Raw genomic sequence first — 20,205 nt, 5'->3', positions numbered from 1 at the left:
AAATGAGAAGCTCATATACCTCCTCACTGGCAGCGCCTGGAAGTGATATCTCCCTTGTCTGTGATCCTTAATCATGTTCTTGACACTAGAGATGGAGGCCACTCATTTACCAGGGAAGCAAAATTCTGAGAAAACAAGTGTATGATTTCCCTAGGTGTTTCTTCCCACTCTAGTGTCAGCACATAATAGCCAATATGAAAACTGTTAATGCCACTGGATTAAATAGTATCAGCAGGGTGAAAAGCCCAGCAGTTGGACTCACCATTGTCTTTTCAGTGAGGAGTTTCCCATATCCCTTAATGCTCTTTCTTGCTTTGTCAGTTTTGAGGCACACTGAGGTCTGGTTATCTGGGAAAGAACTCAAGTGAGGGCTTCAGAGTAGAAATTATCTTTGTTCTTTCTGCTTCTCCCATAATGTTTAAAATTCCCCATCAGACTACTAATCACAATAATAAAAATAACATCATGTAGATTTAAACATAAGGGTGTTTAGACTGAGTTATTTGCATTAGTGAATAGCAGTTTTTCTGAGGTTCTCTGATATTTTTCATGGGTATTAAATTACATCCATGAAGTCTGCAGTACAGTGTGAAAATTTAGTGCTAAATGGTTAAAGCTAATAAGTACTTGTTCTGGAAGAATTTAGTAGAAGTAGTTATTCTGACTTAATGAGAATGTCTGATGCCTTTAAATTTGGAGTAATGCATGTCATAACTGAATGACAGCCAATGAACGCATATGAAACGCTGGCTACATGCAGGCGTTATGTCAGGTGCTGATGCTACAGCAGTCAAGAAAGCAGACATGGCCTTTCCTGTATGGAGTTTACAATGTGGTAGAGAAAAAGCTAAAGTAATTTCAAGTGTATAGAGTACTCTTGGGACAAGTACAGGATGCTGTGGAAGCACAGCGGTGTGTCCTGACTTAGTCCGGGAGACAGAGAATGTTTAGTTGAGTAAGCGACATGTAATATTATACTTGAAGACTAAGTAGGGTGAAGGTAAGTGAAGAGGGAGCAAAGGGAAGAAGGTGCGAGGCAGGAGGAACAGCAAATAAGAAAGGCTGAAGGCAAGAAATGATGACTCTGAATTCCCACATTGCTGAAGAGTGGAGTGCAAGTGTCACTTTGTGGCCAGATGAGGCTGTGAAAGTAGGCAAGGGTCAGGTCCTGAAGCACATTTTTTGCCCTTGAAAGGAACTTTGCCTTAATCTTAAGAGCAATGAGAAGGCACTAAGGAGCTTAAGCAGGAGAGACAGATGACCAGGTTCTCATTTTAGAATGCTGCAGGGTGAATGACGGGATTGAAGAAGAGTAAGCCTGGGAGCTGGGAGATGTTCCTGCAAGAATTGTCCAGATAGGATACGACGTCAGCCTGGGCTAGGGGAGTAGTGGTTGGGATGAAGAATGGATGAATTAGAAAGAGAATTATGTGGCAGAATCTGTAGGCTTGATAGATTGGTTGTTGATGATGAGAGAAAGAAATTAATGGAAGAACACTCTCAAATTTCTGACTTGATCACTTGGATACCTTTTACTGAGACACGAGACATTTGAGGCAGTGCAGGTTGGGAGGCATGCAGGTTTGGAGGCATGCAGGTTTGGATCATGAATTTAGTTTGGGATCTGTTGGGTTTAAGATGTCTGTGATATAACCAAGGGAAAATAAGCAACTGAGTATACAGTTCCGAGATTACATGGAAATGTATACCATAGGAGCAGATCAGATTTTCATGGGGTATAAGTATAAGAGAACCTTGTTTAGGAAATAACACTGGTGACAACATATGCAAGGTACTGACAGAGCAGAGTGCAGTTCGGCTGCCAACCAGAAGGTCGGCAGTTCAAATTCACTTGCTCTTTTTTGGAAACCCTATGGGGCAGTTCTACTGTCCTATAGGGTTGCTATGAGTCAGAATTGACTTGACAGCAATGGATATGACACAGAGCAGAAGCCAATTACACTCACTGAGAATGAATAAAGGGCCAGGCAAGTAGCAGAAAAAACAGACCATTGGTTATGTCACAAACTAAGAGGTGTGAGTCTTTTGGAAGGAGGGCATAATGTTATATGTTATAGAAAAGTAAAAAAAAAGTCATTTTTGATCATTGAGATTCTAATTATAGCAATTGACACTGTTATGATGAGGGAAAAATAAAGTATCATTACAGAGCATCTAACAGACCACGTATCACAGAAATATGTTTATTCCTCTGGTCAGGTTTTTAATGAACACTATTATTTCTTCCTAGTGATGTAAGGAACAGAGAATGTCAGGAAAGAATCAAACCGCCATCTTTGAGTTCATCCTCCTGGGCCTGCCTATTGATCCAGAGCAGCGAATCCTGTTCTATGGCCTGTTCCTGGCTATGTACATTACCACCGTCCTGGGCAACCTCGTCATCATAGTCCTCATTCGACTGGACTCCCACCTCCACACACCCATGTACTTGTTTCTCAGCAAATTGTCCTTCTCTGACCTCTGCTTCTCCGTGGTCACAATGCCCAAATTGCTGCAGAACATGCAGAGCCAAGTCTCATCCATCCCCTACACAGGCTGCCTGGCCCAGATGTACTTCTCCCTGTTTTTTGGTGACCTGGAGAGCTTCCTCCTTGTGGCCATGGCCTATGACCGCTATGTGGCCATCTGCTTCCCCTTGCACTACACCACCATCATGAGCCCCCAGCTCTGTTTCTCCCTGGTGGCACTGTCCTGGGTGCTGACCACATTCCATGCCATGCTGCACACCCTGCTTATGGCCAGGTTGTGTTTTTGTGCAGACAACTTGATCCCCCATTTTTTCTGTGATATGTCTGCTCTACTGAAGCTGGCCTGCTCTGACACTCAAGTTAATGAGTTGGTGATATTCATCATAGGAGGACTCGTTGTTGTCATCCCATTCTTACTCATCATCATGTCCTATGTACGAATCACCTACTCCATCCTCAAGATCCCTTCTGCCAGGGGTATCTGTAAGGCTTTTTCCACGTGTGGCTCCCACCTCTCTATGGTGTCTCTTTTCTTTGGAACAATTATTGGTCTCTACTTATGCCCATCTGCTGACCATTCTACTATTAAGGAAACTGTCATGGCTATGATGTACACTGTGGTGACCCCTATGCTGAACCCCTTCATTTACAGCCTGAGGAACAGGGATATGAAGGGAGCCCTGGGGCGAGTCTTTTGTAAAAGAAAAATTCTCTCCTCTCTATGGTTTGGAATTTTTACATTAATTTTTTTTTTTTTTTAGTAGGTATGTTGGTATTGAATTAGGGCACTATTTCAGACCTCTTTTTACCTCACCACGGAAATGTCTTTTGTAATCAAATAGTACACAATTCTCCACTAGGTAAAAGAGAAGAAGTAGAGCTGTGTAGTTGAACTAGGGAAGGGTTTGGGGTCTTGGTGACTTGCTGGCTATACCTCCCTCTTTGTGTTCCTACTAGGGAAAATATAATTTAAGAACTACCGTTTTAGAGGATCTTTATGCTCTCTGTTGTTATACCACTGATGTATCACAGGAGTTAATTTTTTTAAACCAAAATCTGTTTTGATTGTGTTATCATTTTAAATAATACTCCACACTACTCTTGGTCAATACTGAATAAAATCCAAACATCTTAGTCTCCCATCCTCCATCTGCTCGATCAGACTTCTTATCGTTGAATAAAAATATCTTCTACTTATGTACTCCTGCTCAATTTTCCCCATCATCTTATCTCTTAACAATTTTTCCCTGATTTATTTTCATTTCACCATTACCTTTTCTGATCTGGCCTGACCCTAAAGAAACTTTTCTATCCCCTAGGCTTTTTTTTTTTTTTTAAACTACGGTAGTGTGTTTTTCATTTAAGTGAGCATTAGTTAATTCTCTGGGGCCTTAAACTTTATTCCCCACCAGAAAAGGAGAAGGAAGCTAGAATCTACCAGATTCTAGCTAGAATCTTCTGTTTTCCATTTTGGACTTTACAAAAAATTTTTACATCTGTGTTCTTATTCTGCCCTCATGAAAATTATAGGGAAGGAGAGACAATATTATCACTACTTGACAAATATGGAATTTGATAACTTACCAAGTCACAGAGTGAGTCCATTGGTGAGCCTATCTAAGGTTCCAGACTTTCTGATTCTGCTCTTCTCCTTTTCCCCCACCTCAGAAAGAAGGGGGAAGCCATTATTTTTTAAACTCTTAGCTTCACCTATGGCATGGACTAGGTGTCCAACCTGAGTGCATTTTATTTCCTTATAGTCCCTTCTAAGCGATGATATACAAACTCATCATTTTAATTCTCTCACTTATTCTGCTGACCTCCAGATCTTTGCCTTCAGCTCAGACCTTTATCCATAGATCCGAATTGTTATTCTCATTAGCCCAGTGGTCATTTCCACTTGATATTCTATGAGCACTTCAATCTCAACATGCACAAAATTGAACTGCGTATATCCACCCCAAACCTGCTCTTTATCCTGTATACCATATCTTGATTTGTGATGCCACCTTCTACTTAGTTACCCAAGCAACTACTTCTGTATAAGTACATATGTGTTTAGAAGTAGATTACAGTTCATACAGTTTGTAATTGTGCTTTTCATTTAATATTGTATTTCCAGAAATACATGTTGTAGTCAAGGTAATACTATATATTATAACAGATAAGCCCTGAAATCTCTGAGGCATAATACAACAGAAGTATCAGTGACAAGATAAAAGATTAATATTCAATTTAAATTACTTTCTCCTATACCAGCAAAATCCAACTAAAAAGGCAATGAAATTGATCCTATTCTCTATAGAAATGAAAATATGTGGAAGAAATATAGGAAGAAAAAATTACTGAAGGATATAAAAGATACCACAATAAGTGGATAACCAAAATGACCCCGGAAACGGTGCCTCAATGTGTTTTTAAGAGCTTGTCTTTGTCATCTAGTACTACTGTAACAGAAATACCACAAGTGGGTGGCTTTAACCAAGAGTTTATTCTCTCACAGTCAAGCAGCCCACAAGTCCAAATCCAGGGTACTGGCTCCAGGGGAAGGCTTTCTGTCTCTGTCAGCTCCGGAGGAAGATCCTTGTTATCAGTCTTTCATTGTTCTTGGAGAATCTCAGGTGCAGGGACCACAGGTACAAAATATGAGCTCAGCTCCAGGTGCTGCTTTCTTGGTGATATGAGGTCCCCAACTCTCTGCTTCTTCCCTTTCCTTTTATCTTCTTGAGAGATAAAAGGTGGTACAGGCCACACCCCAGGGAAACTCCCTTTACACTGGATCAGGAAGGTGACCTAAGTAAGGGTGGTGTTACAATACCACCCTAATCCTCTTAACATAAAATTACAATCTCAAAATGGAGGACAACCACACAATACTGGGAATCATGGACTAACCAAAAAAAAAAAAAAAAAAACCAAGGAGACACATATTTTTTAGGGGACACAATTAAATCCATGTCAGAGCTTTTTGAAGTTTAATTTTTATACAGTAGGATCCATCCATTTAAAATTGTACAATATGATGAGTTTTGAAGTCTCAATATTTTAACATCAGTTCTCTTCAAATATACTCAGTATTATCCAAGTCAAAATCCCAATGGAATTAGGGATTGGAAATTGAGAAATTTATTCTCAAACTCACTTGAAAGAGAAAATGGGTAACGTTTTCCAAGAAATATTTGAAGAACAGGAACCATAAATTGGTATTTTCAACTGTCACTATCAACACCTATTTGAAAAAAAACTCCAGTAATTGAAACAGTGCAGGTGTGAATTAGGTGTTTTCTTTTAGAAGTTATTTTAGTCTTAGCTTTTATATTTAAGTTGGTGATCCATATCAAATTAATTTTTGTATAAGGTGTGAATTAGGGGTTGAAATTCATTTTTTCCATTGTTTCAGTGTCTTGGGGGAAAGAAAAAAAAGCAAACTATAGTTTTCCCATTAAATTAGCTGGGTACCTTCACATAGAATCTATTGGCCATGTGTGGGTGGATCTATTTCTGGACTCTATACTCTGTTCCATTGACCTATATATCTTCTACTTATCTATTCCTGTTTCATGCATTTTGAGTCTCTCTAACTGGAGCCGTGGTGGCACAGTGGTTAAGAACTCTGCTGCTGACCGAAAGGTCAGCAGTTCGAATCCACTACCTGCTCCTTTGAAACCTTATTGGGCAGTTCTCCTCTGTCTTATAGGGTCTCTGTGAGTCAGAATCGACTGGACAGCAGTGGGTTTGGTTTCGGTTTTTATTAGTTGCATAAAGGTATAAGATTTTTATGTCTTCCGATGACATAAAATGGCACTTAACATTATCTTTTTTGTTCTTGGTATATTCTTTGCTCTGAAATGTACTTTCTCTAATATGTCCTTTCCTGACTATTTCTGCTTTCTTTTTGATTATTTTTTATGATCCCATTTTATCACCTTCTTTTGCCTACTGGCTATATTTTGTTATTTTAGTGGAAGCTTTAGAGTTCTTGTTGTTGTTGTATGCCATAGAGTCGATTCTGACTCGCAGCTGACCCTATATGACAGAGTAGAACTGCCCTACAGGGTTTCCCAGGCTGTGGTCTGATGGAGCAGTGGTTAAGCACTCAGTTGATAACTGAAATGTGGGTGGTCAAACGCACTCCACCAACTGCTTTTCAGAGGAAAGATGTGGCAGTCTGCTTCCATAAAGATTTACAGCCTTGGAAACCCTATGGGGCAGTTCTACTCTATTGTATACAGTTGCTATATGTCCGAGTTGACTCGATGGCGATGGGTTTGGCTGTGGTTTGGTTTAGTCTTTGGGAGCAGATCGCCAGGTCTTTTCTCTCAGGGAGCTACTGGAGGGTTCAAACTGTCAATGTTTTTGTTAGTAGCCAAGCGCTTAACCACTGTGCCACCAGGACTCCTAATTAGAGTTCACAGTATACATATTTAACTTATTACAGTTTATCTTCAGGTAATATTATACTATTTCATGTATAAGAATCTTACAGGAGCATACTTCCATTTTCAATTCCCAACCTATTGTTGTCATACATTTTACTTCTGGGTATGAATTTTTTTTTTAATTTATGTTATAAATCCCGTAGTGCATTGTTATTGTTTGCTTTAGTCAATCATCTTTTAAAGGGGTTCAAATAATAATAATAATAAAATTTTATATTTACCTAAGTAGTTACCATTTATGGTGCTCTTTATTCCTTTGTGTAGTTCCAAATTTCCATCTGGTATAATGTTCCTTCTGTCTGAGGGAATTTCTTTAGTGTTTTTGTAGGGTTGGTCTGCTGCTGATGAATTTTTTCAGCTTCTGTAAATCTGAAAAAGTCTTTTCTTGTCTTCATTTTTGAAAGGTATTTTCTCTGTGTATAAAATTCTAGATGGATAATTTTTCTTTTAGTACTTTAAAAATGCTCCCTTGTCTCCTTTTTATATATGTATATATAATTTCATTTATTTTGTGGTTGTTGAGAAAACACACAGCAAAACATTCACTAATTCAACAGTTTCTACACTTCCTATTTAGTGACATTGATTGCATTCTTCCAGTTGTGTACCTATTCTGACCCTCCTTTTCTGAATTGTTCCTCCCCATTAATATAAACTCATGGCCCCTTAAGCTTTCTATCTAAGCTTTCAAGGTGCTGTTGTCAATTTGATCCCACATAGAGAGTTCTTAAAATAGCATAATGCTCAAGGCAGACATTTTTTACTAGTTAAGCTAAACTATTGTTTGGTTTTAAGAAGGTTTCAGGAGATATTTGTGGTTTAAGGTTTAAAGATGATCTCAGGGCAATAGTTTCGGGGGTTCACTCAAACTTTATGGCTCCAGGAAGTGTGGAGTCCATGAGAATTTGAAATTATGTTCTGCATTTCCCTCCTTTTTGTCAAGATTCTTCTATGGCATCGTTGATCAAAATGTTCAGTAATGGTATCTGGGCACCGTCAAGTTCTGGTCTCATGGTAAAGGAGGCAGTTGTTCATGAAGGAAATCAGCCACACATTCCATGTCCTCCTCCTATTCCTGACTTTCCTTCTTCCTCTGTTGTTCTAGGCAAATAGAGACCAGTTGTTGTGCTTTAGATGGCCGCTTGCAAGTTTTTAAGACCCCAGGCACTACACATCCAACTAGGAGGTAGAAGAGAGACACTAAACATGTTATTAGGCCAATTAACTGGGATGTCCCATGAAACCATGACCCTAAACCTCCAAACCAAGAAACCAAATACCATGAGGTGTTTGGTTGTACACAAGCAACCTCAGCAGCTACTCTTTTTTTGGTCACTGTTGTAAGTGTATCTAATACACAGCTTTTGCCAATTAAACCTTTTACAAGTGTACAACTTATTGACAGCACCTACAATAATCAACTGTGCAACTATACCCTTAATACGATTTTTCCATTCTCATTAATCCCCCCTCTTCTCCTATCTCCCACCCCTGGTAGTCACTAATAAATTTGGTTTTTGCACATTTGCCTTTTCTTGTCTTTTTATATAAGTGACGCCATACAATATTTGTCCTTTTGTGGTTGACTTATTTCACTCAGCATAATGTCTTCAAGCTTCACCCATATTGTAGCATGTATCAAGCAAGAGTACATTTCTCCTATAGGCTGAGTAGTATTCAGTTGTAGGTATGTATCATATTTTGTTTATCTATTCATCTGTTGATGGACTTTTAGATTGTTTCCACCTTTTGGCTATTGTGAGTAGTGCTGGAATGAACATTGCTGTATTAGTCTCTGCTTTCAAGTCTTTTGGGATATACCTAGGAATGGAATTGTGGGTCATATGGAAGTTGTCAAGGATTTCATTTTACTTGAATCATCAATCAACAACCATGGAAGCAGCAGTCAGGAAATGAAATGATGCATTGCATTGGGCAAATCTGCTGCAAAAGTTCTCTCTATATTGTTAAAAAGCTAAGACGTCGCCTCGAAGACTAAGATGTGCCTGACCCAGGGCATGCTGTTTTCAATCTTTTTTTTTTTATATGCATGTGAAAACTGGACACTGAATAAGGAAGCCCAAAGAAGAATCGATGCCTTTGAATTATTTTGTTGGTGAAGAATATTGAACATACCAGGGGCTGCCAAAAGAACAAACAAATCTGTCTTGGAAGCAGTACAGCCAGAATGCTCATTAGAAGCAAGGGTGGCAAGATTTTGTCTCACCTACTTTGGACTTGTTATCAAGAGGGATTGGTCCCTGGAGAAGGACATCAGGCTTGGTAGAGTAGAGGGTCAGACAAAAAGAGGAAGACCCTCTATGAAATGAATTGACATAGTGGCTGCAACAATGGGCTCAACCATAACAATGATTGTGAGGATGGTGCAGGACCAGGCAGTGTTTCATTCTGTTGTGTATAGGGTAGCTGTGAGTTGGAACTGACTTGATGGCACCTAACAACAACATAACAACATGGTACTTCTATTTTTAGTTTTTTGAGGAACTGCTGCACTGTTTTCCAGAGCAGTTGTACCATTTTGCATCCCACCAGCAATGGGTAAGGGTTCCAATTTCCACATATACTTGCCAACATTTGTTATTTTCTGTTTTTTAAATCTTAGCCATTCTAGTGTGAGTGAAATAGTATCTCATTGTGGTTTTGATTTGCATCTCTCTGATAGCGAATGATACCAGCATCTTTTCATGTGTTTGGTGGCCATATGAATGTCCTCTTTGGTGAAAAGCCTGTTCAAGTCCTTTGCCCATTTTAGGATTGGGCTATTTGTCTTTTTGTTGTTAAGTTGTTGAAGTTTTCTGTAGATTTTGGTTATTAGATTTTTGTCAGATATATGGTTTCTGAAGATATTCTCCCAGTCGGCAGCTTGTCTTTTCACTTTTTTGGTAAAGTCTTTTGATGGAGAAAAGTTTTTAATTTTTATGAGGTTGCATTTATTTATTTATTTTGTCTTTTGCTATTTGTGCTTTTATTATTCTATTAGATAATCCATTGTTGAAAGCTAGGCCTGACAGCTTTGTCCCTGCTTGCTCTTCTAAGGATTTTATGGTTTTAGTTTGCACATTTACGCCCTTAATCCATTTTGAATTTGTTTTTGTATATGATGTGAGGGATGGATCCTGTTTCATTTTTTTGCATGTGGAATAATTTTCCCAGAACTGTTTATTGAAGAGACTCTTATTTCTCCATCAAGTGGACTTAGCACCATTGTCAAAAATCACTTGACCATAGATGCGTGGGCTTACTCCTGGACTGTCAATTCTATTCCATTGTTCTATGCGTCTATTGTTATACCAGTGCCAGACTGACTACTGTAGCTGTATCCAAAACCTGTTACCATTCAGTTGATTCCAATTCCTAGTGATTCTATAGGACAGAGTAGAATTGCTCCATAGAGTTTGCAAGGACAGACTGGTGGATTCAAACTGCCGACCTCTTGGTTAGTAGCCGTAGCCCGCCATAACTCTTAACCGCTCTGCCACCAGGGCTCCTGTAGCAATATAGTATTTTTAAAAGCAGAAAGTGTGATTCTTCCTACTTCGTTCTCTTTCAACATTGCTTTAGCTATTTGGGGCCTCTTGCCATTTCATACAAAGTGGCAGATTTGTTTTTCTATTTCTGTAAAGAAGGCTATTAGATTTTTGATCAGGATTGCATTGAATCTATAGATCACTTTGGATAGTATTGACATATTAAGAATATTAAGTCTTCCAATCTGTGAACACAGAACATCTTTCCATTTATTTAAGCCTTCTTTAATCTCTTTCAGCAGTGTTTTATAATTTTCGTTGTATAAATCCTTCACGTCTCTGGTTAGATTTATTCCTAGGTAATTTATTCTCTTAGATGCTTTTGTAAATTGGATTTTTTCCCTAATTTCCCTTTCAGATTTCTCATTGCTGGTGTATAGAAACCCAGATGATTTTTATTTGTTGACTTCGTACCCTGCAATTTTGCTAAACTCCTGTAATAGTTGTAGAAGTTTTCTTGTGGACTTTTTGGGATTTTCTATATATAGGATTTTATCACTTGTGAATAGAGATAATTTTACCTCTTTTCCAATCTGGATAACTTTTATTTCTTTTTCTTGTCTTAGTGCTCTGGCTAGGACTTCTAACACAATATTGAATAGAAGTGGTGAGAGCAGGCATCCTTGTCTTGTTTTCAATTTCATTGGGAAAGCTATCAGTGTTTCTCCATTAAGTATAATGTTGGCTGTTGGTTTTTCATATATATCCTGAATCATAGTCAGGAATTTCCCTTCTATTCCAATCTTATTTAGGGTTTTCATCAAGAAAGGGTGCTGGATTTGATTAAGGGGTGGTTTTCCTGCATCCAAAGAGATGATCATGTGGTTCTTTTCCTTTGTTCTATCGATGTGGTGTATTATGTTGTTTGATTTTCTAATATTGAAGCATTCCTCCATTCCTGGAAAAAATTCCATTTGGTCATAGTGTATGACTGTTGTTAATATGCTGTTGGATTCTGTTTGCCGGTATTTTGTTGAGGATTTTTGCATCCATATTCATAAGAGACATTGGCCTGTAGTTTTCTTTTCTTGTGGTATCTTTGTCTGGTTTTGGTATCAGGGTTATGTTTGCTTCATAGAATGAATTAGGGAGTATTCCTTCCTTCCCTAGCTTTTGGAAGAGTTTGAACAGTATTGGTGACAATTCTTCTCTAAATCTTTGGTAGAATTCCCTAGTGAAGCCACCTGATCCAGGACTTTTTTTTTGTTGGGAGGTTTTTGATCACTGATTTGATATCTTCACTTGTTATGGGTCTGTTGAGACTTTCTATTTTCTCTTCAGTTAGTTTGGGTAGCTTGTGTGCTTCTAAGAATTTGTCCATTTCATCTAGGTTAGCCAGTTTGTTGCCATACAGTGATTGTCTTCTTGACTGCATTGCTTCCAGTGAGAAATTTACTGTCATTTTTATGTTTGTTCTTATGTGTATAAGGTGTCCCCCCTCACCCTGGCTGCTTTTAAGACTTTTTTTGTTTTAAGCAATTTGGTTATGATGTTCCTTCATATTAATTTCAGTTTTTTGCACTTGGGGGTTTGTCAAACTTCTTGGGTCTGTGGGTTTATAGTTTTTTTTTTTTTAATCAAATTTGGAATAGTTTTGTTCTTTATTTTTTGATAGACTCTGAACTAGAGAACCCAGCTAAGCCTTGCCTAGATTCCTGACCCACAAAAAATTTTTTGTTGCCTAATGCTTAATATCTTTTTTTTTTTTCTTTAACAGAAGAATATATTTTCTCACAGTTTAGGAGGCTACAAATCTGAATTCAGGGATCTGGCTTGGGAAAAGTGATGCACAGTATCTTGAAAGCTGTTTCACATATTTTGTCTCACATTTATGTTTAAGCAGGAGGGTACAGTCTCTGTTACTGCATCTTGGTCAGAAGTAGAGGTAGAGCTTAGTTTTTTTTTTTTTTTTGATTTTATCGCGCTTTAGGTGAAAGTTTACAGCATGAATTAGTTTCTAATTAAAAAATTTATATGCAAATTGTTTTGTGAAATTAATTGCAATTCTTGCAATGTGTCAGTACTTTCCCCCTTTCACCCTGAGTTCCTCTTGTCCATCTGTCTAGTTTTCCCATCCCTTCCTACCTCCTTGTCTTTGCTTTGGGGCTAGTGTTACCCATTTGGTCTTGTATAGTTGATTGAACTAAGAAGCACGTTCCTTACGTGTGTTATTGCTTGTTTTATAGGCCTGTGTAATCTTTGGCTGAAAGGTGGACTTCGGGAGTTGCTTTAGTTCTGAGTTACCAGGGCGTCTGGTGGTCACAAGCACTTAGTTTTTAATGGACCAGGTATGCCATAGACAGAGTCAGGTGGGAAATCTGATAGAAGACAGGGCCTTTGAAGGATGATATCTGCAGTGGGTGAATTAGAAAAAAATCCAATATGTCTTAGCCTTGGTTTGGGCTCGAGTGAAAAGAAAGCAAGCAAGAGTTTCTCCTGGCAAAATTACTAACCACAAGCCCACTTTCATGTGTGGCTGGAATTCATACTAACTACCAAAACGCTGGTAGTTCAGATCCACCAGCCCCTCATTGGAGACCCTACTATGGTCAGATGTGTGATTGTATACCGATTTACAGGCTCTGGTCAATGGTTTGACTAGATGGTCAGGGACTTGGAAGGAACATGATTGGAATATTGGAGACAAGGAGGTTTCAGGTGGAATTATGTGAATAGACCTCTCTGAATGGGCCATGAAAACCAAACCAAACCTGTTGCCGTTGAGTCAGTTCCAGCTCATAGCAACCCTGTAGGACAGAGTAGAACTGCCCCACAGGGTTCCCAAGGAGTGCCTGGTGGATTCAAACTGCGGACCTTTTGGTTAGCAGCCATAGCTCTTAACCACTACGCCACCAGGGTTTCCAAATGGGCTGTGGAAGTGAAGATATTTGTGTCTCATGTGTATGGTCACTGAAGGGTGTCCTGGTTTCCACAGAACACGTTATCCTATCCACTTGATTGTCTGGAATGGATGGTAGAAGAAGGTAGTTCTAAATGCCAGTTACGACCATGTGACCTGTTGTAGACCTGAAGACTTATTTCTATGAGTAGTCCTTCCTTGTATGTGTGCATCAAATATTTTAGTTCTCTTCATTTGTAAAATATAAGATGTAAATGGGGCTAGTGCATTTTCAGCTGTACGCATGTTGGTTGTATCATGTTAGGCACAGGTAAGATTTTGTAATTGTCTTCATTTAGAGAGTGTGTATGGTTTAAGGAGATGTGTACAGGTGCCAAGCTTAGAAGGAGTGGACTGTGATGGTTAAGATTGTGCGTCAACTTGACTGGGCCATGATTCTCAGTGGTTTGTCAGTTATGTAGTGATGTAGTTTGTCAGTTATGTAATGATGTAATTTGGCAGTTAGGTAATGATATAGTTATTCCTCATTTTGTGATATAATATAATCACCTCCATGATGTGATCTGAGTTAATCAGCCAACCAGTTTTAAGGGGCATTTTCTCCAGGGTGTGACCTGCATCCAATACATATGGATGCTCTGGCAAAGCTCACTGGCTTTTGCTCACCCTGGATCCTGCATCTGGCTCTTTGTCATCTGACCTCTGGTTCTTGTGACTTGAGCTGGTGGTCTGCCATATTGCCTGCTGCTCTTGGGATTAGTTGGCCTCCACAGCCTTTGGGCCAGCAGCCTGCTGTCTTATCTGTTGATCTTGGGTTTGTCAGCTCCTGCAGCTACAGGAGCCAGAAGAAGCCTCCAGCCTGAGACCTGACCCACGGACTGGGGCCTTGGTAGCCTTTACAACCGTGTGAGCTATTTCCTTGAGATAAATCTCTCTCTCTATATATATTCTTCACTGGTTTTACTTCTCTACAGATCACGCTCTTATCTTCTCATCTCTGCTTTAGAGTGATTGTTGTCCTTTTGGTCTCATGTAGATTTTTTTTTTTTTTAATTTTTTTAGTGGAGCACTGTACTCATGAGTAATAGCCTTTATTTTGTGTGTCAATTTGTTATTTCCCTAGAAGGTGACCTCAGGGGATAGTTTTGGTTCAAGGTTTAAATAGTATTTCCGGATGATATACTCAGGGAGTTCTCTAGTCTCAACTGGTTCAGCATATCAGGACTTTTTAAGAATTTGAGTTCTGGTCTGCATTTTCCCCCCATTCTACCAGTGTCCACCTATTGTGGTCCTGAACAGAATGGTTGTTAGTGGTAGCTGGGCACCGTCTAGGTCTACTTGTCTCAGGGTATATGAGGCCATGGTTCATGTAGACAGTCCTATAGACAAGTTTCTTCTCTGAGTCTTGGGTTTCCTTTTTCCTCTTTTGTTCCAAACAAGAAGAGACTGAGAGTTGTACGTTAGATGGCTGTTTACAAGCTTTTAAGACCCCAGGAGTTACTTACCTTTCTAGGACACAGAACATGAACTTTGTGGTACCAATTTGAGTTGTTCCATGAGACTAAGGTCCTAAGCCTTGAAAACCTTTATTGCAAGGTGTTTGGTAATGTCTGAGAAGTATCTGTAACTGTGTCCTCTCTGATTATATATGTATGCACACACATATCTGTATGTACCATATTTTTACACAAATAATACACACCTTCTATGTATGTTTTCCATCCACACCCTCCCCCCACAAAGTATTTTTGTACGTGCACTATGCTAATTTTTTTACAGCAACATGTAAAAAATTTGCATAATGGGACTTATGAAAATACCACTTGGGGGAGGGCACGGTTGGCAAGGATATACATATAAGTACTTCTAACTGTGCACACATATGTATTCACCTGTACCTATCTGTACACATATATGCCTATACACCTACAGATGTGACCATACACTAGTTTTTTGGTTATTGTTGGTGTTGTAGCCAAATTATATATGTCATATTTTTAGCACAAATGTCCTTTGTTCTTGTGTGCTTCTTAGTAATATCATTTACTTTGGTCAAGCTGTGCTCATGACATCCACATTCTGGGCTACTTTTCTCATCACCAAAAATAACAAGTATCTACGATTTAGAGAGTGACTGCCCCGTCCCCCGTTCCTGGTAACCATCAATGAACATTGGTCTCTGTATATATATCCATTCTTGTCTTCTTATAAAAGTAGGATCATACAATATTTGTCCTTATGTGATTGACTCACTTAACTTAGCATTATGCCCTCCAGATCACTCCAGGTTATAGTATGCTTCTTGGACTTTATGGTTGTATAGTATTCCATTGTATGTACATACCACATTTTGCTTATCGATTCATTCATTGAAGAATATTTAGGCTGTTTCCTTTTTTTTTTTTTTCTTTTTTTGCTACTGTGAATAATGCTGCAAAGAACATAGGTGTGTGCATATGTCTATTTGTGTCACTTCTATTAGGTCTCTAGGCTAAATACCTAGAAGTGGAATTGCTGGATGATAAGGTAGTTCTATTTTTAGTTTTTTTTTAGGAAGCATCGTACTGTTTTCCATAGTGGTTGTGCCATTTTGGCTGTAATCTTTTGGAATCAGATCACCAGGTCTTTCTTCCACAGTGCCACTAGGTGGGTTTGAATTGCCAACCTTTCAGTTAGTAAACCACAAAATCCCAAACCCATGGCCATCAAGTTGATTCTGACACATAGTGACCCTACAGGACAGAGTAGAACTGCCCCATAGGGTTTCCAAGCAGCAGCTGGTGGGTTTGAACTGCTGATCTTTTGGTTTGTAGCTGTAGTTTTAACCACTGCACCACCAGGGCTCAGTTAGTAGGTGAGTACAAACCATTTGCACCATCCAGGGACCTCCTTGACACACATGCTTTAAAACATATCTACTGCCTCTGTGTTAGTAAAGATTGTGAATATAGCTCACCTACACTCTCCCCATACTATTAACAATTTTTTCTAGTTACAGATTATTTTTAGTGCTATCATTTATATTGTTAAATAATATGCTAAAAACACCTGCACGGTATTTTATTTTGTGAGCTCATGTGACATTGGGCTGCCAGAGTGGTACTGACATGCTGATTTGGGGTGGCTCAGGTTGTTTATATAGACAGGGGCTTTGTATAAAATATTTGCCTAGCCACATACTCTAGGGGTGACCCTAAATGTATGATACAAAATAGCTATTATCTACAATGTAAGGAACGCATATAAACAATGAGGAAGCATAGGAATACTCTAATTAAATAAATGGCTAAGGGTCAGGAATGATTTACCAAAGAAGATGTGCTGGTAATTCTTCATTTTACTGCTTCCCCCTACCCTTCTTCTCCTCATATCCATTCTCTGCCCTGGATGAGCTACTCTGTGCCCTGGAGGCTAACTCATGTGAAAGCATCCCTGGACTCTCTTTTGGTTGGCTTTGGCTCATTCAGGAACTGTCTCAGTGCCATGTCTCTGGCAGGAGCTGTGTATTTCTATGACAATTCTGCCCTTTTGGCCAGTCTTTCATAGCTCCAGCTCTCACTTGGCACTGGTAACACTATTTCCTCCTTTTGCCCTTCAGCCCAAGTGTAGTAGCAGCTTCCTGCTGGTCTCTGAGTGCTTTAATACCCCTTGTTTATTCCCTTAACTCGAGTTGGTTGGCACAATCAGTTAAGCACTCAACTATTAGCCAAAAGATTGGCGGTGTGAACCCAGCCAGAGGCACCTCAGAAGACAGGACTGGTGATCTGCTTCTGAAAACCCTATGGAGCAGTTGCACTCTGCACACATCAATTGGAATTGGCTTGGCAGCAGCTAAAAACAACATTCCCTTAATTCAGCCCATACTTTGGTCAGTAATTCTTTCCTTAAAGTGTCTTCATTTGCACCATCTGGAGGGAATTCTGTTTCCACGTCTTGATCATGAAAAAGAATATGGTGTAAGTTTTGGGGGTACTATTTGGCAGTATGTATGAAAATCCTTGAAAGGGCATAGTACTTTTCAACACAGGAATATCCCACTTATGGGAATTAGTAGAAAAGGGATAGAGATATGTGCAAAGATTTAGCTAAGAGTGCTTAACTCACTGCAGTTTGTTATACAAAAACGTTTGAAACAACATAATTGTTCAACAGGGGATAAGTGACTTGGGATACAGCAGAATGATGGAACAATACGCAGCCAGATGGAACAATAACAACTCAGATGTGCTTGCTTCTTTCCCTCCTTCACTCTGTATCCAGACCATCCCAAAATTCTGAAAATTTTACTCCTAATTTCCTCTCAAACTTGTTCTCTTCTCTATTCCCACTGCCACTATGGAAGTTTAGGCCCTATCACCATCATCCTTCCCGTGGATGACTGTAACACCCTCTTAACTTGTCTCCCTGACTCTGGTCTCAACTGCCTTTGATCCATTCTGCATACAACAGCCAGGGAGATCTTTCTAAAGATTCAAATTTGATTGTTTATTCCCTGCTTCAGATACCTCAATGATTTCTCATTGCTGTTTGTGTAATATACAAGCTTCTTACTTTGGTTTACATGGCCCTTCAAGACCAGACTCTGCCTGCCTCTCCAGCTTTCTATCTCACCTTTCCCTCCTCCCACAGCCTTCTATCCGTACCCCCTCTGATCACACCATACACCTCAGGCATACTGAACATTCTTTGCTTTGTGAAAAAGCTCTAGGATTTCTTTCAGCTCTGGGCTTTTCTATATGCCATTTTCTGTCTCTGGGTACTTTTGCAGCCCCTTTTCCTGGAAAGCTCTTCAGATTCCAATTAAACTTTTCTTTTCCCTCAAGATGTCTTCCCTGACATACTGGATAAGGTTAACCTGTTGCCATTGTCAATTTCGACTCATAGTGACCCTATAGGACAGAGTAGAACTGCCCCATAGGGTTTCCAAGGAACACCTGCTGGATTCAAGTTGCTGACTCTTTGGTTAGAAGCCAAGCTCTTAACCACTGCACCACCAATGCCCCCTAGATAAGGCTAACCCACTGCAGTCGAGTTGATTCTGACTCATAGCAACCCTATAGGACAGAGTAGAACTGCCCCATAGGCTTTCCAAGGAGCGCCTGGTGGATTTGAACTGCCAAACTTTGGTTAGCAGCCGTAGCTCTTAACCACTTCACCACCGGGGTTTCCCTAGATGAGGTTAAAAAAAAAAAAATTTTTTTTTTTTTAGGTGTTGTAAAATCTAGGGAGTAGCAGTAGCAAGAGTGTCAGAACGTGTGTAACTTTAGGGTGGGATAATGCAAATCAGGATGAGTCCAAGGCTAATCCACTCTCCAACCTTTTTACCAGTTCTGACGCCAGCTGTCCCTCCCATGGCACTCTCTGCTTCTCTTCTGGGTTAGATAATCCATTGCAACGACCATGCAGAACTCACAGACCATACTTACAGTTAAGTTGTTTATTAAGGAACAGGGTTTCTATAAAGGAACAACTCAGAATCAGGATCCACAGGCTACAATTCAGGATCAGGATCAGGAAGCATGTAGGCAAAGTCTCCCTTCTTCAGTGCAGGACAGCTCTCTCAGCTCCTCTCGACTGTGCAGGCCCCCTCCCGGCATCCTTAGGGCAGCCACCTCTTGGCCCTGCCATTTTTCTCCATCAGCTCTGCCACTAGGCCCTTTCTGGGCCTTTCACTGTTTTCAGTGTTACAGCCCTTGACCTGTGTTAGAGCTCTTTCAGGAGGTTTCTTGCCTCCTCTCTCTGCTTCTTCTATCTTCTGTCTTCTTTTTTCCTTCTGCTTTTTCCTGCTTCTTCTCTTCCTGCCTCAAAAATCTCTGTGGGGTTGGTTGCTTGTACACATAACTTGTAGTCAATTTTAAGGCTTGGCCCCTCCCGGTGGGGTACCACAAACTCTTGGTAGGCCACAGACATTTCATTTGCATAGTAGGCTATAGTCATCTCATTTGCGTAGCCTGTTGATTTACGTAGATCAAGAGGCAGTTGCTCGGACAGAACAAGGGGATACTGATTGGTTTAAAGTCAGGAAAGGTGTGCGTCATATTCTCTCACCATACCTATTTAATCTGTATGCTGAACAAATAATATGAGAAGCTGGACTATAGGAAGAAGAATGGGGCATCAGGATTGGAGGAAGACTCATTAACAGCCTGTGTTATGCAGATGACACAACCTTGCTTGCTGAAAGTGAAGAGGACTTCAAGCACTTACTAATGAAGATCAAAGACCACAGCCTTCAGTATGGACTGCACCTCAAAATAAAGAAAACAAAAATCCGCACAACTGGACCAATGAGCATTATCATGATAAACGGAGAAACGATTGAAGTTGTCAAGGATTTCGTTTTAGTTGATCCACAATCAACAGCCATGGAAGCAGCAGTCAAGAAATCAAAAGACACATCGCATTGGGTAAATCTGCTGCAAAGGACCTCTTTAAAGTGTTGAAGAGAAAAGATGTCACCCTGAAGACTAAGATGCGCCTGACCCAAGCCATGGTATTTTCAATCACACCATACGCATGTGATAGCTGGACAATGAATAAGGAAGACCGAAGAGGAGTTGACGCCTTTGAATTGTGGTGTTGGCGAAGAACATTGAATATACCATGGACTGCCAAAAGAACGAACAAATGTGTCTTGGAAGAAATGCGGCCAGAATGCTCCTTAGAGGCAAGGATGGCGAGACTGCGTCTTACATACTTTGGACGTGTTGTCAGGAAGGATGAATCCCTGGAGAAGGACATCATGCTTGGCAGAGTATAGGGTCAGTGGAAAAGAGGAAGACCCTCAATGAGGTGGATTGGCACAGTGGCTGCAACAATGAGCTCAAGCATAACAACGATTTTGAGGATGGCGCAGGAACGGACAGTGT

General features: G+C 39.9%; 1 protein-coding gene across 1 annotated transcript; it reads left to right on the top strand.

Moving 5' to 3' along the window:
• The first annotated feature begins 2,269 nt into the window (after positions 1 to 2,269).
• LOC135228026 (olfactory receptor-like protein DTMT) lies at positions 2,270 to 3,462 on the top strand. The gene is made up of 2 exons (XM_064270348.1): positions 2,270 to 3,213; positions 3,447 to 3,462. The coding sequence occupies exons 1-2, from the start codon at positions 2,270 to 2,272 to the stop codon at positions 3,460 to 3,462; spliced, it is 960 nt and encodes a 319-aa protein (XP_064126418.1).
• Positions 3,463 to 20,205: the final 16,743 nt, after the last annotated feature.

The sequence above is a fragment of the Loxodonta africana genome, chromosome 18 (assembly GCF_030014295.1).
Source record: "Loxodonta africana isolate mLoxAfr1 chromosome 18, mLoxAfr1.hap2, whole genome shotgun sequence".
NCBI classification, from domain to species: domain Eukaryota; kingdom Metazoa; phylum Chordata; class Mammalia; order Proboscidea; family Elephantidae; genus Loxodonta; species Loxodonta africana.
Note: the sequence above shows the minus strand (reverse complement) of the source record. Positions and strands in the feature narration are given on the sequence as shown.